The sequence below is a fragment of the Harpia harpyja genome, chromosome 11, assembly GCF_026419915.1.
Source record: "Harpia harpyja isolate bHarHar1 chromosome 11, bHarHar1 primary haplotype, whole genome shotgun sequence".
In the NCBI taxonomy this organism is placed as follows: Eukaryota; Metazoa; Chordata; class Aves; order Accipitriformes; family Accipitridae; genus Harpia; species Harpia harpyja.
The window spans coordinates 3,954,628-3,975,142 of NC_068950.1; the positions used below are offsets into that span (position 1 = coordinate 3,954,628).

Consider the following 20,515-nt stretch of genomic DNA (forward strand, 5'->3'; position numbering starts at 1 on the left):
GAGGATGCTCGGCCCTGGGGCAGTGACACAAGGGGATCACTGGGGCAGCCGATGCCATCTCAGATGAAGCTGGGCCTGGGCAGTGGTTGGGATGAGCTGCTGCGATCTCCTGGCTGAGATCTGCCCACAGAGCCGGTCCTGTGCGTGCTGGTGATCTGGGGGATGTCGCTGGGTTGTGGAAGGGAAGGGGACTGGTGCCGGCCGAATCCTGGCCTGGCGCAGGGCTGGGTGCTCTGGGATGGTGCCTCGGTGCCACTGCCTTCCCCTCTGCCTCCTGCTGTGCCCACTGCTCCCAGGGCAGCCCTAGGCTGGGTCTGGCCACGTGTCCCAGCTCTGTTGGACTGTACTGCCTCATGGCAGCTGGGTTTGAGGCATCCCTGGCCCAAGGGTCCTTGAAACCTTCTGGATCACCCCATATTAAACTAAAGCAAGTGAATTTTTTCCAAAATACCTTGTATTTAGAGATGAAAATAAAGCTTAAAAAAAAAACCAAAACCAAACCAAAACCAACCAGTTGCAACATCAATAGCCAACCAGCCCAGGGCCCCTCCAGTTTGCTCGTCCCCATCCTCAGCGACCCTGTGTCCCTTCCACAACTCCTGCTGCACCCGGGGGACAGGAGCAGCCCCTTCCCTCCCAGTGAGGCCAATGGGAACCGGTCTCATCTTCCCAGTTCACAGATACAAGCAAAGCCAAGCGGGTCCAGCATCTGCCCGTGCCTGGAAGCAGATCCTAGAGGGGTCACCCCGAGGGCTTATCCCATAGGGGATGAGGTGCTGAGCCACCCCATCGCATCCCCCGTGGTCCCTGGGTGCTGCTTAAAGCTCCTCAGCCGGCTCCAGCACCGTGGGCCTGCTGTGGCCAGCCTCGGTCCAGGCCAGCGATGCCAGGCCACCGTGCGGTGTGGTGCCATCCCCTGAAATGCTGTCAGCTCGATCCCCATCCCTGCTGCTCAGCCCTTCCGAGGCAAGCAGCTGTGTGCCGTTATGGGGGGAGACTTTGTCCAGGCGTGGGGTGAATGTGCGGCCACCGAAGGCTTCGTGCAGGGTCTCGGGGGCTTCGCCCAGGTGCTCTGGCCACAGCGGCTCTGGGGGCTTCTCATCCCTGGCTTGGGGCTGTGTGTAAGCCACGCGGGAGGCAGCTGCGTTGTGCAGGGACCTGGAGAAAACTGAGTGCGAAGGAGGGTCAGGGCCCGCTCCGGTGCCCCGAGCTCCCGGCGCAGCCCCGGCGCAGCGCTCACCTCGCACAGGTCTGAAATCGCCGTCTGCCTCGGCCTTGCTGGGGGCAAAGGGGCTGATGGAGGGGAAAACGATGAGCGTGAAAGAGAGGAGCAGGACCTGGGGGCAGAGGGGGGGACGTCACTGTGCACAGTGGTGGGAGGGGGACCAGGTTCTACGACATGGCTCCCAGGGAGGGGGCTGGTGGCAGAACCAGGACTGCGTCCCTCCATCCCTCCCAGTGCACGTGCCCCTGCCAGCGTGCCTCCATCCATCCCTTCCTCTATCCATCCATCCGTCCTCACATGCCTCCATCCCTTCTTCCATCCATCCAACCTTGGAGCATCTATCCCTCTGCCTCAGCACTTGTCCATCCCTCTGTCCATCCTTCCATCCATATCTGCATGGGTCTGAGCATCCCTCCCTCCCTCCCTCCAAACAAGGAGGCCGCGGGGGGGTTGGGGGCTCCACACACCGCAATGCAGGTTCCTGTCTGCGCTGCCTTGTTGCTTGACTGTACCACGAGGGCTTGAAGCTTCTTCAGCTGCTCTAGGAGGGACCTGGGGACAGGGAGAGCCCATTAGCACCTCCAAGCCCCTCCTGCCCCTAATAGGTCTGGCTGGGGCAGGCGGGGGGAGTCCCAGCCCCATCTTACCCCCCCCATTGTCCCCATCCTGCCCCAGGGAACACCTACGAGTTCTGCTTCTCCAGGTGCAAGACTTTCCTCTGCAGCTCCTGGTTCTGGGCTGTGCACGCTGACATCCTGGGGGACAGGGAGAGGAGGATGAGGTTGGGGGGGGACAGCTGGGGGGGCTGGCAAGGAGCAGCATGCCCATCACTGGCCAGCTGGGTGCCCCCAGGGTGCCTGGGGTGGGGGCGGTGTGCCAGCCCCCAGGTGCTGGTGTGCGGCCATGCCCAGAGCAGGGGTTTGGGGTCCGTACCGGCTCTCCAGCCCGTCAATATATTCCTTCTTCTTCTTGCGGCTCTCCTGAGCTGACTGCTTGTTCCTGATCTTCCGCCGGATCTTCTTCAGCACCCGCTCCTCATACTGGGGGAGACAGGGGTGGGGGGTCAGGGCCGCCGGGGCTGGGACCCCCCCCAACTCCGCACCCTTCCAGGCGTGGTGGCACCCACCTTGGTGAGGGGCAGCTGCGTGGGCAGGGACACCCCCTCCTTCGCCAGCAGCTTCTTCTCGTCCTCGGTCAGCACCAGCTCCTGGAACTGCCCCTGGCTCTGCCTCAGCAGGGAGCCGGGCACCTGCGGCTGCTGCGGGGCCACGGATGGGTGATGGCCCCGGGTGGCTGGGTCACCCCACGCCTGACCCCAGGGACCACGGTGTGGGGATGAGGATGGGATCGTGGTCCACGAAGGGACAGGGAGGGGGTCATGGTGTGGGAAAGGGGACGAGTGTGGGGATGGGGAGGGATGGGGACAGGAATGGGGAGGGGATCATGGTCCAGGAAGGGACAAAGCTGGGGACGAGGAGGGATGGGGACACAAGGGCAGGGACTCACGGCATCAGAGCTGCCTGAGAGCAGCAGGTCCTTGACGGTGAGGGTGCAGGATGCGGGTGGGGAGACCACGGGCAGGTCCTGGCTCTCCTCCAGGAAGAAGCCGGGGTGCCACATGTCTGGGTGAGGGGAGAGTGGAAGCTGTCAGCAGTCCTGTGTCCCCCAGTGTCCCCAGTACAGGACCCTCACCCCTGGCTCCCCCCCAGTCCTCCAGACCTCCCAGTTCTCCCCAGTCTGCCCAGTTGCATCCAGTCCCCCCCAGCTCCCCTAATTTCCTCACTATCCCCAAGAGACCCCAGCTCCCCTGTCCCCCTCAGGTCCCCAACGTCCCCAGTCCCCCCCAGTCCCTCCAGTGCCCCCAGCCTGGTCCTTTGCCCAGTCTCTTCCCCGTGGCTCACCCAGGTCGATGGAGACCTCAGGGTGCAGGGCCCCAGTCCCCCCTGGGAGGGACAGAGCCCGACAGGGGTTGGTGTAGGGGTACAGGACCTCGCTGGGACCCCCATCACAGCATCTGGGGGGGCTGTCGAGCTGGTCAGAGGGGGGGTCCTCGGAGACCCCACTGTCGCTGGCGGCTGGGGACCAGCTGGGCGAGTCCGACGCTGAGTCCCCAGAGCCCAGGATGGAGCTGAGGAAGTCCTCGCTGTCCTGGGCACGCTGCGGGGACACGGCACCTGTCACCCTGGGGTGCCCGTCACCCTGGGGTGCCCACAGGAGCTGCCCATGCTGCAGGGTGGTCCCAGCTTCAGGGCAAGGCGTGGGGATGGGGCTCTCCTGCCAGACCCAGGGATGAGGTGGGGATTGGCCCCCCCAGCCCGGGGGACTCACCCCGTCCTCGTGCCAAGTGCCTGGCGGCGTCCCCAACTCCACACTGCGGAGGATCCCATCCTGGCGGTCAAAGAGGAGGTCCAGCAGGTCGAGGCTGTCCACGCCAGAGGCCATGGCTGCGAGGTGGCAGAGTCAGGTCCCTAACCCAGTCCCCGTGATTGCCCCCCTCTGCCTCCCCCCCAAGCTGCACGGCCCCAGGGACACCCCAAATCGTGGGGCGGGCATGGGGCTGGTGAGAGGGAGCAGGGAGCATGTTTGGGCATGGGCGCATGTGTGTGGGACCATGGGGAGGTGTATCTACATGCATGTGCACGTATGTGACAGTGCGTGTGACCACGTGGATGTGTGCACGGCTGGATGTGCACGTGGCCATGCTGGCACACACGTGTGCACAGCTGTGTGTCTGTGCAATCACACAACCACGCAATGTGCATGTGTGTGCCCACACAGACATGGCTGTGTGAACACATGCACACGCGTGTGCCGGCACCTGTATGTGAGCACATCTGGCAAAGTCCTACGTGCATGTGTGTGGGAGGGAGAGCATGGGCATGCAGGGGCTATGGGGCAGCCCCCCCTGCCCCCTTCCAGCAGCTGAAACTCCCAAATCCTCTATTTTTTCCCCCAAGAGAACTGCACAGCCAAGGGCTCCCCACAGGCACCCAGCTGCCCCAGCCCCACCATGCCCCCCAAGTGCAGGAGCAGGATGAGTGCTCAGACCCAAGGGCTGGGTCAGCTCCCCCATCCAGCCTTGTCGCATGTGTGTGACCACTCCGGAAGATCAGGTTAATCATTTTGGGTGGCAAGTGGAGGGGGAGGAGACTGCTGCCACCGGCCAGCCCCAAGGAGGGGACTCAGCCCCGCTCTGCCACTGCCACCTCAGGCACTGCTTGAGACCCCGGACTCGGAGAAAACCAACAGGCCAATTGACCAGTTGCCCAACTGGCCGATCAGCCAACTGACAACCCAACTAACCGACCAGCTGGCCAACCAGTTGACCAACTGACTAACTGGATGACCAGCCAAATCAATGAACCAATCAAGAAACAGACCAAACGGTCAACCTGTTGGCCAAGTGACCAACTGATTGACTGACCAACTAACCAACCCACTGACCAACTGACTGACCAGTCACCTGTCTGATTGATTGATCAACCAACCCACCACCCAACCACTCAACCCACCACTCAACCACCCAACCCACTCCACCCAACCCATCACCTAACTGCCGTTCCCAACCTACTAAGCTCTGACTCAAGTGTCCTTCAAGCCAGGTTTGGGGACGGTTGTCATTACCAGGAAGTTTGGCTGGCCAATCCAGGCAAGGGGCTTTATTGCACCCTGTCCTTCATCCTCAGTCCTTCCAGTGAGCCCTGATAGCCCCATGGGACCAGCAGGTAGAGGGACCCTGTTGAGCGCCGGCAGCCAGGACATACCTGTGTGAGATCCCATTCCCACGGATCTGTGCTGTCTTCTCAACCCCCTCAGTGCGCAGAAGAGCGGGGCGGACACCGAGCCCGGCCACCTCCTCCTCCTCCTCTGTGTTGTCCTGACCCAAGTGGCAAAGTTTAAACTCCAACTGCACAGAAATAATGTCCCAGATTGCAAAATCTCCTGACCCTGATTAGGGATGGCGGTGAGCAATGGCAGGGCTGCCCTGGGGCCAGACCCGCTGCGCTCCGTAATTCATTAGCCAAATGTTTTTGTCCTCCGCCACCGAACGGAGCAGGAGGGGCCCGGAGCTGGTGAGCGAAGTCCGACTGCTGTGATTGCCCGTGAACTTTCACCCATTTTGGGGGACAATTTCCCTTTTTTTCAGACGAGCGTATCAGCGTTAATCACATTTTATAGGTGTCGAGAACAACATCCGGGGAAGACGTCGACTTGGACTCTACCGCTTATGGCTTCCTCCACAACAAACCATGGTCCCCTCTGCTCCCTGCAGCCAGGGCCGGCCCGGATGCCTGAGTTCTGCTGCCTGCCTGGCCGCTGCCTGCCGGCGGGGCTGCCTGCACCCTCCACGCCTCCATTTCCCCCGTGGCTGTCTGGGGACCAAACACGCTACGGTTTGTCGACCGCCGCGTTCGTCCCTCCCCATCGCCCTGCGGCGAGGGCGCCAGCCCAACGCGTGTCACCCTCCAGATGAGCCCCTTCCCACCAGATCCCCTGGGATCCCGCCGGATCCCCTTCACGCAGGGAGGGGACGGGTGAGTAAGGCGGCGTGTGACCGAGGCGTGGCGCGGGGACAAGGCCGCGTCCCGTTATCGCCCGCTCGACGCCCTCTGACCGGGCGGCAGCTGCCCGCGCCGCTCCCTGGTTTATGGCCCAGCGGCAGAGACGGGAGCCCCTGGAACCGAGCAAAGGGCGTCCGTCCGTCCGGCGCCACGGTCTTCCCCAGGGTCTGCTAATTGCCCGGCTTCGTTAGGGCCCTCGAGCATCCCCTGGGCCTGCTGCCTGGGGTCCAGGCAGGAGGGCAGAGCGGGCAGGGGCTGGGCAGGGCAGAGAGGGGCTGGGGGGTGTCCCTGCTAATTACTGGGTCCCTAATTACTGAGAAGACAATTAGCGCTCGCTCCCTCCGCTGCCAACCTCGGGCCTCGCCCCCCTCGGCCATGGCCGCCCGCCCCGCCGCCTCCTCCCTCTCCCCCCTCAGCGAACTCTCGCGAGACTCCACACCCCCGCCTCCACTCTCACGCCCCCGCCCCTTTCTACCGACCCGCCCCTTCCTGGCCCCGCCCCTCCCGCGCGTCCCCGCGCCGCGCGTCCCCATAGGCCCCGCGCGGCCCCGCCCCCCCTTCTGACCCCGCCCCCGCGCGCCCCCGCGCCGCGCGGCCGCGCCCCCGCTAGGCCCCGCAGGCGCGGCCCGGCCCGGCCATGCTGGCCAAGAGGAAGCCGGTGCTGCCGGCCCTCAACATCGCCCCCAGCGCCGCCGAGGGGCCGAGCCCCGACGGCTCCGCCGAGTGAGTGAGTGGTGGCGGGGCCCGCCCAGCCTGCGCCGCGGTCGTGGGGCGGAGGGGGGGGTGGTTACCGGGCTTGGGAGGGCCGGGACAGGGCGGGCACCGGGCCTGAGGGGAGCAGGGACAGACCCCGGGGTGGGGGGGGGGTGTCAGGGCAGGCCTGAGGGGAGCAGGGACAGGCCTGGCGGGTTGGGGAGCAGGGACAGGCCTGGGGGGAGCAGGGACAGGTTCGGGGGGCGGTGGTGGGTCAGGGCAGGCCTGGGGGGAGCAGGGACAGGCCTGGGTGGGGGGGGGTGTCAGGGGAGGCCTGGGGAGAGCAGGGACAGGCCTGGAGGGGGTCAGGGCAGGCCTGAGGGGAGCAGGGACAGGCCTGGGTGGGGGGGGGTGTCAGGGGAGGCCTGGGGAGAGCAGGGACAGGCCTGGAGTGGGGTCAGGGCAGGCCTGGGGGAAGCATGGACAGGCTTGGGGGGGGTGGTGGGTCAGGGCAGGCCTGAAGGGAGCAGGGACAGGCCTGGGGGGAGGAGGGTCAGGGCAGGCCTGGGGGGAAGCACGGACAGGCCTGGGGGGAGCAGGGTCAGGCCGGGGCTGGGGGTGTCTGGGGTGGGTAGGGGGTCTGGGAGCTGGAGCTGGGGGGGGTGGCAGGTTGGGGGTTAGAGGGGCTGGGCTGGGGCAGGTGGGGATGGGATGAGGCAGGGGTGGAGGCTGAGCTGATCCCCAGGTTTGCCTGGGGGGGGCTGGCAGGGAAGGCAGGGGAGGCTGGGGGAAGGTCTGGGGGCAGCCGAGGCCTGGGGCATGTGGGGACTAGGCCTGGGCACAGAGGTTGGGGCTAGGATGGGGACTTAGGCTTGGGTGGGCAAGATTGGGGGGGGTAATCAGGACTGGGGGGGGGGGCAGGACCTGTGGGGCAAAGGGTGATGGTGGAGAGGGGGGCATGGGCAGTGCTAGGGGGAGGCAGAGCATCGCATGGGGGTCCGGGATGGAAGGGGTGGGGTGAGGCTGTCCCGAACCGTTGTCCTAGTTGTGGGTGGTGGGGGATAAGATGGTGGGTAGCAAATGGGAGAGAGCAGCTGGAGCCTGTGCAGGCAATGGGAGCTCAGCAGCAGGTGCTGGGGGAGCACAGACGCCCCTTTGTGCTCGGGAGCGGTGGGTTTGGGGGTGGTGGAGCAGGGGGGTGTAATGGAGCAGGGGCTTGTTGGACGCCGTGGAAAGCCCTTCTCATGTTTCGCAGCAAAACCCAAGCTTGGCTTCCCTTGTTGGGAGAGGGAGAGGTTGCTGGTGCTGCCATTCTCTCTGGGCTGAGCTGTAATGCCTCTTTAAGGATTGAAGTATTTTCCCTACTCCTTGGCTTTCCCAAAACGGCTGACTGCACTAAAGCTCCTCTCCAGAGGAGATGTGTGTGTTGGGCAGATATTGCACCATGGGTCTCGCTGTCCGTGTGACCCTGTCAGCACCAGAGCTGAGCCCTGCCTCTCTCCAGAGCTTTGCTTTAGTCTTGCTGCTGTATCAGGGGCTGAGTACATGTCAGATGATGGTTTTCAGTTATTTCCTTCCACTTCCCTAAAAAAAAACCAACCTTCTTTCTCTGATGCTGCCCTTGTAGTCTCTGACCATCCCTCCTGTCTCTTCCTCCCCTCTCCAGGGCAAACCTGGTGGACCTTCAGAAGAAGCTCGAGGAACTGGAGCTGGACGAGCAGCAGAAGAAGCGCCTGGAAGCTTTCCTCACGCAGAAAGCCAAAGTGGGCGAGCTGAAGGACGATGACTTTGAGAGGATCTCCGAATTGGGGGCTGGCAATGGCGGTGTGGTCACCAAAGTGCAGCACAAACCCTCAGGGCTCGTTATGGCACGGAAGGTAATGGGGAGTGGGTGGTGGTGTCATGCTAGAGAGCGTCCGGCACTCGCCCTGGCTCTGGGAGAGCCAGCTTCCTTTGGGATCTCTCTGCAGTGACCTGTCTGCACCCTAACCACTTCGCCTGGGTCAGGACCATGGTCCTGGCTGGCCCCCGCTAGGTTTTACGTGGAGCCTCTCGTGCTTCATCTCCGAGCTGCCCTGCCTGTCTCCAAGTCCTCCCCTGGGAGAGGCTGTGCTCTTGGCAACAGGTCCCTGGGGTTTGGAGCGTCTTGTGTAAAAACATACATTTACTCTTTTTTCCAGTGAAGCTGGTTTTAATGAACTCGGCTAAACTGGATAGAAGCAGTAGGAAGCAGATCTCTTGAGGATCCTAGGTCGTTGCTAACGAGGACTGGAAATGGCCGGTGGAGGATTGGTTTGGCGCACACACGTTCCTCACCCCCCACTTAACAGATCCCCAAGGAAGCTCCAAGCAGCTGTGACAGTGGTTCCTCTCAGATGCAGGTTTATGGGCAACGTCTTCTACTGTGGTGCCCTACAGCAGAAAACTAGGAGATGCTTTGTCTGCCTATTAGAAAAGGCAGTGCTCAGTGAGAACAGTGCAACTGCTCATTTGTAGGACAGCTTCCTTGAAAGTCTGGTCTCACCTGCTGTTGGGATGGTTTAGCGGGTCTCATGAGCAAATCCGCTTCTCTAGGTGGCTTCACTCTCAGCCGAGTTCTCAGAGTCTTCCAGGGTGTTTGATTTGGGAGCGTTGGTTGTCGCTGGGTGGTTTTAAGACTGTTGGGAGCTCCATGTTCAGAAACTGAAGCGAAGGCAAGCTGCTGTCCTTCCTGTAGATGCTGGCCTTTGTAGGTCTGTGGGAAGGACAGACGTCCCTGGGGTAGGGTGTCCTAGAGCTTACAGTAACAGTGGCTCTTTTATCTGACCTGCCATTGTATTTTCTAGCCTCTACCCACAGCTGTGTTAACTGACTCTATGTGGAGCCCAAGGAATAAAGCAACTGCTCTTTCACGTGCATAATCTTCATGGGATTTTTTTACTTTCTGTGGTTTCCTTGATATCAGAGCACCTTTTCTTACAACACCTACAGAACTTGTGAAAATGTTCCTGTCTGCTGAGTCAAAACTGCATCAAACTTCTGACTTGTCTTTCCGCTCTGTATCTTGTGTGATCTCCGGGTGTTACATGGCCGGCAGTTGCTTCAGTCGCTAACAGGCTGCACAGGGCTCTACCTCTCCCTTTATCCTTAATGTGAGCCTGCAAATGGTAGAAAGTCTATGCCAAAGCAGAGCTTCCCTTGAAGATGTTTTTTTGATTCTTTCCAACTCTCAGGACTTGCTCATGTGGTTCCTGTAAGTTTTTCCAGGCATTACACCTTGAATATTTTTTTCTTTCTTGGCAGCTGATTCATTTAGAAATCAAACCGGCCATCAGGAATCGGATTATCCGAGAGCTGCAGGTGCTGCATGAGTGTAATTCCCCATATATCGTGGGTTTCTATGGAGCCTTCTACAGCGATGGAGAGATCTCCATCTGCATGGAGCACATGGTGAGTCCCCAGTCCTCCTCTGCAAACTGCCGTTCCCTGGAGTGTTCTGAATTGCATCTACCCAAGACTTGAAATTGCAGGTGAAATGGGTTAGGGTGCTGGCAGCCGCGATGGCTCCTTGCTCTGGCTGCAGCAAGGCCACTGTGTGCCTGGTAGGAGCTGCACGCTCCTGCTTAGGCATTGAAATGACAGAGAGATCGACTTTTTGGAAAGCGGAAGCAGAGGTTTGGGGGGTTGGCCAAAAGGAAATGTTGTAAACCTGCCACTCTACAGAGCTTGCAGTGAAGCACAGTGTGCAGTTTCTGTTGTCTCTGGCGGGTGAATAGTGTTGTCGCTCCTCCGGATCAGTGCTGACAGCATCATCTTCACATTTACCACTGAGAGAAAGGAAGCTAAGAACTAATAGCAAGAAGTAGAGCTGATAGAAGATAGCATTAAAATAGTTTTCAGCAAGATGCTTGAGCTCTGATTACCAGCTATCTTTTTTTCTGCTGTAAACAGTGTGTGCTTGATGCTGAGTCGTTGCAGACAGCTGAGCTGGGATGCTACGTACTGCTTATATACCACTTGCCCTCCCTGGGCATGCTTGCCTGTACAGTCCAGCTGCTCTGTTTTCCTGCCGGCGTTTGGTGTGTTGGTCATTTCAGTGTTCTTTATTTTAGGATGGCGGGTCTTTGGATCAAGTGTTGAAAGAAGCCAAAAGAATTCCCGAGGAGATCTTGGGGAAAGTCAGTATAGCGGTGAGTTACGCTGGCTCTTCAGGCTTCCAGAAAGGATTTGCTGGGTACGGTTTGGGAATAATGCTTGTATTGGCTTAGGAAGCTTTCTTCGTTTCCCCGTACGCGCTTTCCTATCCTGACCTAGGGCAAGAGGCAGTGGTGTGTGCAAGAGGGGAGGGGGGGAAAGCATATTCCTAACCACTCTCCATAGCTCCAACCCCTTGCATTGCACCAGCTGGTGTTGGCCTCTGCTGGAGAAGATTTGGGAGAAGGCTTCTCGCGCGGTAAACCCAAGATCTGTGATTGACTTGATGATAAATTGCAAACCCTGAAACACGTGGACACTATGGGATGGCTTTCCTCGCCAAGCTGCAGTGTGGCAGCACCCAGAGTTTATGCAATGTGTCCTGCCGAAGGGAAAGCACTTCCCTTCCCAGCTCTGATCTCATCCTGTCTTTGGTTTCCTTCTAGGTTCTGAGAGGCTTGGCGTATCTGAGAGAGAAGCACCAAATCATGCACAGAGGTGAGAGGAGGAACCTAAAAATAACTGCCTGCAGTACAAGAGCCCTGTATTTTACCTAGAGTTGTGTTTATGCTCTTCTCTCTTGCTGTTGTCAGATGTGAAGCCTTCTAACATCCTGGTTAATTCTCGAGGAGAGATTAAGCTGTGTGATTTTGGGGTCAGCGGTCAACTCATTGACTCCATGGCAAACTCTTTTGTGGGAACTCGGTCCTACATGTCTGTAAGTTCCTTTCAACTGTTGGCTCTTTTGGTTTTTTGGGGGGTTTTTTTTGGTTTTTTGTTTTGTTTTGTTTTTTGCAATTTGGGTTCAACTCAGCTCTTACAGAATCAGCACGTAGTGTCTGATTCGCTCACGGTTTTGCTCTGTGTTTCCCTCCTTATCTGGACTGCCCTGTTCCTGGTTCACATCGGGGGTGAGCCCAGTGCTTCAAGGCACTCTCCTGTGCTGGAGAAGCAGATGCCTCCTCATCCTCCTGAGGAGTCGGTGTCCTGTCAACTCCAGCCTGTGCCCGGCTAGCGGTGGTGGCATGTGGAAGTGCAGAGACTTGCAGGGAAAGATGTTTCACATCCTACAAATGCTTCCATGTTTTATTTTGGCGAGTGTTTGTGGGTTCAAAAACATCGTTCTCTTTTCTGTATGCAAAGCTCTGTGCAGAAAAACCATTGTGGAGGGGATTCAGATGCTGGTACACGCACCTCCTCTGCTACTTTGACCACGTGCACTTGCTGGCAAAATTGGGGTAAAACCAGTTTAGTACAGCTGGGTTTTTGTACAGGCTAATGGGAAATTAAAGCCAAATTGGAGTCAGCCAGTGAGAGTGAACTGCAGGAAGAGCTGATTGTGCCTCTCCTCCTTTAAATGAGAATAATCATCAGTGTTAGCTCAACTGCAGATAATATGGTGTCCATGACAATAAAATCACCTCCTGGCTGGCTCTGATTCCCCAGGCCCTGCTGGCTGAAAGGCAGAGGGTAGGTGGGGGTCTTCTCACCTCACCATGTGTAGTTGTGGCTGGGAACGAGCGGTGGGTTATTAGGGAAGCCATCAGACTACACTTCTGTGCTTAGGTCTGAGCTGCTCTCGTATTTTGGGAATGGTTATTCAAGTACAGTTATAGTTAGACAGTGGCTATTTAAAAATAATATCTCCTTTGCACTCAGCCACTGGGTCTGCACAGCTGACTCAAAGCTGCCAGTACGGATGACTTGCATTGATCGATTTATTTTTAATTTTTATTTCTCTTTCAATGGTAAGAGCCTAGAGTGGATTTTCTGCTCCTCAAATTCCTCTTGGGTATTAACAGGAATGAGCAGGAAAACAAAAAATTTTGTTAATAAATTGAGTTCATTAGATCTCAGCATACAGAGAAATAGATTCCTACTGTGTACTCTGGACTCCTAAGTATAAACAGCTGTAAATGCTGCTCAACTCTAGCTGTTGATTAGCTGCATACAAGTGCTTTATGTTTGCACATGATGTTTCATTTGCATCCCCTTTGCACATGACCCCTTTGGGACAGTCCTTTCCCTGAAGGGGTGGAGAGCTGAGCTGGAGAGGCTGTCAGGATATCGAGTCTCATCTATTTAATTTCAGTGCGTGATGTTTATGACTTTGCATATTGATATTCTGTGTCAGTGTGTGTTTCTGTGGTCTTTCCTTCCAGCCCGAGCGGTTGCAGGGCACCCACTACTCAGTCCAGTCCGACATCTGGAGCATGGGTCTGTCGTTAGTGGAGCTGTCTATCGGAAGGTACCCAATCCCCCCGCCAGACTCCAAGGAACTGGAAGCAATATTTGGCCGTCCTGTGGTGGACGGGGCAGAGGGAGAGTCTCACAGCATCTCGCCGCGGGCCAGGCCCCCAGGACGCCCCGTCAGTGGTAGGGGCTGTCGTGTGCATTGGAAACAACATGCAGATGTGGGGGTGAAGGGGTCGGGTTGTGTTCGGTGTGGCTGGGTTAGCCAAAGGCCATTTTGGATGAGGTTGTGGCGGGGAGGTGAGTGTTTCTAGAGAGGCCCCTCTCTGCAGAGCAGATGGAGCCATGTCAATGCGCTAGCAGTATCCACTCTACTGCGGAGGTTTGTAATTCCTCACGAGCACAGGCAGGAGTCTGGTCTTGCATGGGGAGGCGAGGACTTTGCTCTCAGGATGTCAACCAGGGTCTATTAAGATTTTTGAAGAGCTCAGTTAATCTGCCTTTAGACTGTGCTGCGTCCCACGAGAAGGCTCAAGCCATGCAGCAAATCAGCCTGTGCTGAGGATGGTGCAGGCTGTTGGGATGTGGATCCCTTGGAGGAGGTGCTTTGAGGGACACTGTCACAGCCCATGTTGCTCCTCAGGCTCTACCCATGCTGCCAACAGGTTCCTTTCAAGCTTGGGGCAGCTTTTTGGGAACAGCTTTGCTGGGAGCTCTCATAGAGGTACCACACTGGCACAGGTGTTTGAAGGAGGCTCTGCTCAAGCCATTTGCTTGGAAGCAGAAGGCTCTAGAAGCACTGCCAGCCTGCCGCAGCAGATGGTCTGGTACTCTCCAAATGCTCCAAGCTAGGAAGTAAATCTGGACTATAGGCACAGAGAAAGAAATCCAAGATTTCGGAATGTGTTTTCGTTTTCGCTCCGTTATTTTTTTTAACCACGAGTCAATTCCCAAGTGGGTTGCCTCTGCCGCTCCCAGCTAAAGTCCCACGGCACACATGCTTTTCACACAAAATGAGGCCCCTTGCTGTCCCTGAACAGCCTCTCACCACTGTTTTTGTCATCTTAACCATGCAGGCCATGGGATGGACAGCCGGCCTGCGATGGCCATCTTTGAACTGCTGGATTATATAGTTAATGAGGTGGGTATTTCTTTACTGTCGGCTCTGCCGGGCTTCCCTGAGGTACCACAGTGTCATGTCCACCGCTGAGTCAGGATGGGCTCTGAAACCTTTGCTTGAACAGGGGCTTTTTGATAGAGAGCCCCTCTGAGCTGCACTGACGTCCTTTCCTTCTCCCCGTTACCTCTTTGTATTGCAAAAGAATCTCTGGTTTTGGCATAAGGCTCTGCAGGGGGAAGTTCGTAATACCCCTGAAAGAGGAGAGCAGTGAGGGGAGCTCTTGGCTGTAATGACCTGCTCCTTCTGCAACTGGCCGTTTCAAACGTGCTTGTCCCTAGATCAGCAAAGGATGAACGCTCCCCCCGTGCAGATGCTGAGCTTGTGTACGTTCTCTCAGATGAAGCCCTTTGAATGAGGGTGACCAGTGCTAAAATCCCAGGCTGAAATGTCCTGCCAGACTTGGAAGGTAGGGTCCATCCCACCAGCAAGTGGAAAGAGCAGCTTCCCCCTTCAGGGTGATAGGAATTGACCCCCAGTTGTTGTTTCTGGATCGGCTTCGTCCGCTGTAGGCGTTGCCAGAGCTGGGATTTGTGAGCTTGGATCCAGAATTGCGATGCTGCAATTTCGGTTTCCCAGCTTTGGCAGTGATTCAGTGTGGGGGTACCCCCCAGCTGCATGTCATGCTGGGGCAGCAGTTTGCTGCCAGCCCAGCCACGTTCTGCCAGGGTAAGAAATGGCAGAGAGCAGTTCCCTAGTTGTAAAGGGCAGCTTGGAGGAGGAGGATAGCTGTAGAGCACAGCTTTTCTGCAGCTCATTAAAGACTGTAGGTGACACTCTGTGTTTTGACCCGTTAACACACAGTGATGCAGAAAACCCTTCTTTTCTCTGCAGCCACCTCCCAAGCTGCCGAATGGAGTTTTCACGCAAGATTTCCAGGAGTTTGTAAATAAATGGTAAGGATTTCATCTTACAGCTGAAGGTGGAGGCCTGTACGTACTCCCTGACAGCTCTGCAGGCTGCTGCTCCACCCAAAACGTTCAGTGTAACGCAATGTTCTCCACGCTCTGTAGGTGATCTCTCCCTGGCCGCAGTGTGATCCTGCATTGTGCTGGGAACTGGGAACTCCTGCCTTGGGAAGGGTTGGAATAAAAGCAGTTTATTTGTGGTGATGCTTAGCAGTATCCCAGCACCTTCTAAATATGAACCTGGCAGGGGGATGGTGGAGCAGATTGCTGGGGCTGTGAGTCACCCCACAGCCTTGCAGGCACCAGGCATACACCATCAACTTCCAGACCTTCTGATGTGGTGGGGGGACACCTGAAGATGCTGCTGCAGCTCCTATTGAATCGCAGAGACTGGACATTATAAAAATCACTCATCCCCTGCCAAGCGTTAGGTCCTTGTCTCCATTTGCAGGGTGCAGTTCTTCCACACAATCTAGAAGAGACAGATCCTGCAGCTTTCCCTAGGAGCCAGGCTGTTGGAGATAATGCTTTGTGAGCTGTTTCCATGCTGCCAGGCTCCTGGGGAAAGCAGCCAGGAGGCCAAGTGGCTTTTGGTGAAGCTGGAGACCTCTCCAGCCAGATAGCTGGTTTCCCACAAGAAACGTCTCAGCGCTGGTTTTGGTCTCTTGTTCTTCTCATTTCAGCTTAATTAAAAATCCAGCAGAACGGGCAGATCTGAAGATGCTGATGGTAAGTGGGGAGAGCAGTTTTCTTTCTACAGTGGGGTCGCACCAGATCTGTAAACTGCTGCCTTGTCCCTCTGTGCCTCTTGCTCAAAAGGCTGGAAACTCCCAGGCTGAGCTTAAGATGAGCCAAATAGAGCCTGGGAGAGGGAATGACTCACCTGTGATTCAAAGGCAGTGATGGTATCTAGCCCATGCAGAGTCCGGGATGGGAACCACCCAGCTATCCCGTGTCTGCGGAGGTGCCTGGGACAAACCTTTGCTTCCCGATTCATCGGGGCAGATGAATATGAATGTATGGAGCTGGCAATGTGCGCTCACAGCCCAGAAAGCCAACCGTATCCTGGGCTGCCTCAAAAGCAGTGTGGCCAGCAGGTTGAAGGAGGGGATTCTTCTCCTCTACTCTGCTCTGGTGAGACCTCACCTGCAGTACTGCGTCCAGCTCTGGGGTCCCCAGCATAAGAGACATGGACCTGCTCGAGCCGTGAAGATGATCGGGGGGCTGGTGCACCTCCCCTGTGAGGGCAGGGTGAGAGAGTTGGGGTTGTTTAGCCTGCAGAAGAGAAAGCTCTGGGGAGACCTTACGGCAGCCTTCCAGTACCTAATGGGCCCTACAGGAAAGATGGGGAGGGACTCTATCAGGGAGTGTAGTGATAGGACGAGGGGTAACGGTTTTAAACTGAAAGAGGTTAGATTTAGATTAGATATTAGGAAGACGTTCTTGACTTTGAGGGTCGTGAGGCACTGGAACAGAGGTTGTGGATGCCCCATGCCTGGAAGTGTTCAAGGCCAGGCTCGATGGTGCTTTGAGCAACCTGCTCTAGTGGAAGGTGTCCCTGCTCGTGGCGGGGGGGGGGTTGGAACTAGATGGTCTTTAAGGTCTCTTCCAACCCAAACCATTCTACGAGCCGAGTTTAACCACATTGACCTCAGCTTTCCTCCTCAGTGGCATGCTGAGCCCCTGAGCTACATCTGGGTGCTCCCACATCACCCTTGCAAAGGAGGTGGCCTGTGTCCTTGTGGCCCCATGCCCTTGTGCGAAGGTTGTCTTGTCCTGCCTGTGCTTCTCCGTCACCTTCTGCCCCAGGGGAGCAGGGTTTTCGTCTGCTCGCAGGCAGGGGCCATGCAGGCTCTGCTCTCCCCTAAATCTTCATTGCTCCCATGCCTGTGTGTTGACTTACGTGGCCAGCACAGATTAAAATCCCAGCCACGGGGCTGCAAGGAACAAATACTGTCCCAAAATCTGCTTTCGCTGCCTGAGAGCAGCCTGAGCTGTGGCACCAGGATCTTTTCACCTCTCCGGGGTCTAGCCCATGGCACGGCTGGGTTTTGGGAGCCGGGGAGCAGCCGGCGATGCTCCTAACCCTCTTTCCCTTCGCTTTCAGAGTCACACCTTCATCAAACGCTCCGAAGTGGAGGAGGTGGATTTCGCCGGCTGGCTGTGCAAAACGCTACGGTTGAACCAGCCCAGCACACCCACCCGTGCTGCCATGTGAAGGCCGAGCCGACCGCCTGGTGTCAGTACATCTGCCTCTGTCACCATTTCCTCTCCTTCAGTAAATGACAGAACTGCCCTCCTTCCTTCTCCCCGGCCCCCCGCTCGCCTCGCGTCCCAGCGGCAAAGCACCGTCCCCTCGGAAGCATCTTTATCGGCCGTCCCCCAGCCAAAGCGGGGTTGGTTTCTTTTGATGTGGGGGTGTTCCAGGCCTCTGCTCCAGCTCTGGAGCTCCTGACACTTGGGAAATGTGGTGCTGCTTATGTTAATTTTTCTTTTTTTTTTTTTTTTTGGAAACATGTTCACTTGGGTTAAAAAAAAAAAAAAAAGAATCGTACGTGTGCACGCTTGCATGTGTGTGAGACGGTGGCAGGGGACGGGGACAAGGGCCCGCACAGCAGACGTTTCACCTCCTCCCTGGTTTTTATGTGGGCTCTGGGGCAGAGATATCGGTGGGGCCAGGAATTGGAGAAACCCTGTCTAGGATGGCCAGAAACAGTGTCACCATCCTGCCTGGGGTGGCTGGAGACGAGGTGGGCACCCTGCTGATGTGGGCAGGAGGTGTACGGGATGATTTATGGCTGAGCTGGAGAAGAGCGTAGCGGTGAGCTCCCTCCCAGCCCGTCTGCAGGTGGAGGAGAGATTTGTATTTTCTTTGTTTTCTTTCTAAACAGTTGTTTTAAAGCCTGTTCTTGTCGCGCACTGGGTATTTAGCGAAGGGTCTTGATCTGTCGAGCGCAGGCTGAGCTCTCGGCTCGCAGCAGGAGGGAATCGGGTGGGAGCTGCGGGGTGGGTGCGTGAGCAGGTCACCCCAGGACCGTGGCTCTCACCTTTAGGTGCCGAGGCGAGGGGATAGCACGGGCTTTCCTTCCAGCGCAGAGAGGTGGGAGGCAGAGCCCGGTTGTCCACTGTGGCCGGGGCAGAGCCGGGCTAGCCCGAGAGTTGGGTCCCTCTCCTGACCCCTCCATCTCCTGGGGACGGGGAAGGGGAAACCCCTCCAGGCTGCAGGTTTTCCCTCTCCAGCTGCCTCTCGCCCACCCCACGAGAGGCCTTGGCCATCGTGGCTGTAGCAGAGCCCCAGGGCTCCCCACTGGAGCCCCCCCCGAGCCCCCCACTCCGTTCATCCAGGAGGTGTGGGGTGCCTAGGCTGGGCCTTGCAGGGAGGGGATGAACCCACCCAGCGAGACCCATGTTGTCTTGAGGCCACGGGGTTTTCCGAAGGCCACCTCGGCCTGACCGTGGCTGACGGTCTCTCCCTGTTGCGTCCCCCCGCTGCCCGGGAAGGACCTGGTAAACCCCCCCCCGGGTCCCACCGTGGCTGCGAAGGCTGAGCCCCGGCAGAGCGGCCGGATCCATCCCTGCCAGCACCGCAGCTCCCCGCTGTCGCCTCATTTTCCACCACATGTATGTGTTTTCGGGTGACTTGCTCCCCTGTTCCCCCCCTTGCGTGGGACCTCTGCAATCCCCAAGCCCCCTGTGAGGAGATGATTTTTGGAAGCTTGGTGGGATTTTTCAATCCCCAAGCCCCCTGTGAGGAGATGATTTTTGGAAGCTTGGTGGGATTTTTTTTTTTTTTTTTTTGCGTGTTTTCCTTCTCTTTGGGCTGGTTTTTTTTATTCCCTTGGGCTGGCAGCTGACATCTCCTCTGCCTGCGCTCAGGTCCCACCACAACAGCCCCCCAAAAACAAGTGCCATGACACAGTAACCCCAAACCCCTTGTACCCTTTTCTTTCCCCATCCCTAGCAAAGGATGATGGCGTTGCCTTGCTTGGGGTGAGTGCTGGGGGCAGCCGCATTCCCCCCAAGGCAAGCCCGGGGGGGAGACCCCAGATTTTGGGGGGCCGGGTATGTCTGTGCTTGCTGGCTCTGCTCATGCCTGGGCATGTCGCCCCAGAGCTGCAGGGATGCTCATCGTTATGTTTTTTGCCTCTTAATTTAAGTGGGAGGTGGGGAAGGGGACAGTTCATAAAGCTTTAGGATATTTTCAGTTGGGTTTGGTGCTGGGCTTTGGCGGAGGAGGAGGAGAAAGCGTATCGAGCGTTTTGTTGGTGCAATTTATTTTTTTTAAACTTGGTATTTTCATCATGAGACAAAAAAAAAAAAAAATAAATGGCACTTTACATTTACAGGCCTTTTCTTTTCTTGGTTGTGCCCCAAGTGGCTTTAACCCCTGCAGAGCCGGAACCCCAGCGGGCCTTCCCTGGATGGGAGCGATGTTGCTGACCGTGCTTGGGGACACGGCCATGCCGGGATGCGCCGGTGGCTCTCGCCGCGTTGCCCATCGGCTGCCTCCGGCGGAAGAAGGCGATAACGGAATTATCTTGGCAGGAGGCAGCCCCGGCCGGAACAGGTGCAAGGTCTGAGGATGGTGCGATGCCCTAAATCCTGCCCCAGGGGAGTCGGGATCAGCTCTGAAATATTTGGGGTGAAAAGAAGCAGGGAGAGGTGAATGTGGGCTCTGCCAGCCTGGGGCAGACTTGGCGAAATCAAAATCAGGCCCAGAATTGAAAAATAACTTTATTTTGCAGAGTTCTTGTGCCGTTCGCAATGCCAGGGCTCTGGGGAGGTGATGCTGGGCACCAGTCTTGGTGCTGTCCCCGCATGGGGGGGTCCCTGATGTGAAGCTCCTGTGGTGGCACTTTGGGGGGGGGGGGGGGGGGGGCTTGTCCTGGTTTTGCTTCTCCTGGTACTTTGAGGTCCCCCGGGGGTCTGGGCTGTCCTGCAGAGACCGGGATAAACTCACTCCACCCATGAGAGCTGCAGCCGGTTTCAGTGATGTTGACTGGAAATCTTGGTGGGGGTCCCGTGGGGTCCCCGGGCTGGGCGTGAGCATGGTCCCTTGTGGCACGGTGGGGTTTTGGGGGTGCAGGGAGGAATGGGGGGGGGTCTGGCCAGGGCTGAAAGAAGGGGCACCCCCAACCTCGCTGCTTCTGTGGGACAGGATGGGGGTGTTTGGGGTCCTGCCCCCACCCCAGACATATGTGGGTGCTCTCTACATGTGTGTTGCAGGCAGTTTTGGGGTGGCCCTTGCGTGGGGAGGGCTTTTGGGGGGGTCACGGGGCCATGCTGCGGCTTTATCTTTGGGCGGGGGGGCTCTGGGCGTGCCCCTGGCTGCGGCGGGGGAAAGCGAAAGCAGCCGGGGAACGTGTGGCTGCCAGCGCATGGCAGGGCCTGGCCCTGGGGTGCAGCCTGGGGGGCCCCCACCCCAGACCCCTGCATCTCCCCCCCCCCCCCCGGTGTTGGGGCCCAGGGTCCCCTCAATCCCTGCCTACAGCTGGGTTTCCCTGTCCTGCCTCAGTTTCCCCACCTGCAGAATGGGGTTAATGATACTGAACCACCCCTAAAAACCTTCCGGGGCCCCTCCAGG

The 20,515-nt window shown here is 57.6% G+C and overlaps 2 protein-coding genes across 4 annotated transcripts; one reads left to right on the forward strand and one right to left on the reverse strand.

Annotated features, from left to right (window-relative positions):
* Window positions 1-248: 248 nt before the first annotated feature.
* Window positions 249-5,212, reverse strand: CREB3L3 (cAMP responsive element binding protein 3 like 3). 2 transcript variants are annotated; one of them, XM_052802578.1, is made up of 10 exons: window positions 4,990-5,212; window positions 3,554-3,669; window positions 3,127-3,382; window positions 2,732-2,847; window positions 2,352-2,483; window positions 2,159-2,265; window positions 1,912-1,980; window positions 1,693-1,777; window positions 1,241-1,337; window positions 249-1,168 (listed from the first exon to the last, which is right to left on the reverse strand). In XM_052802578.1, exons 1-10 carry the CDS (start codon window positions 5,003-5,005, stop codon window positions 819-821), a joined length of 1,344 nt encoding a protein of 447 aa, XP_052658538.1. In that variant the 5' UTR covers window positions 5,006-5,212; the 3' UTR covers window positions 249-818. The 2 variants fall into 2 exon arrangements, with proteins under 2 accessions (XP_052658538.1, XP_052658537.1); XM_052802577.1 differs by having other exon boundaries at window positions 2,352-2,480; window positions 4,990-5,097.
* A 1,148-nt stretch (window positions 5,213-6,360) lies between these two features.
* MAP2K2 (mitogen-activated protein kinase kinase 2) lies at window positions 6,361-17,835 on the forward strand. Of its 2 annotated transcripts, none has more exons than XM_052802579.1 (11): window positions 6,361-6,510; window positions 8,147-8,357; window positions 9,763-9,909; window positions 10,572-10,649; window positions 11,100-11,151; window positions 11,247-11,371; window positions 12,816-13,029; window positions 13,923-13,987; window positions 14,858-14,919; window positions 15,615-15,660; window positions 17,039-17,835. In XM_052802579.1, the coding sequence occupies exons 1-11, from the start codon at window positions 6,425-6,427 to the stop codon at window positions 17,147-17,149; spliced, it is 1,197 nt and encodes a 398-aa protein (XP_052658539.1). In that variant the 5' UTR covers window positions 6,361-6,424; the 3' UTR covers window positions 17,150-17,835. The 2 variants fall into 2 exon arrangements, with proteins under 2 accessions (XP_052658539.1, XP_052658540.1); XM_052802580.1 differs by lacking the exon at window positions 6,361-6,510 and adding an exon at window positions 7,546-7,610.
* The last annotated feature ends 2,680 nt before the right edge of the window (window positions 17,836-20,515 follow it).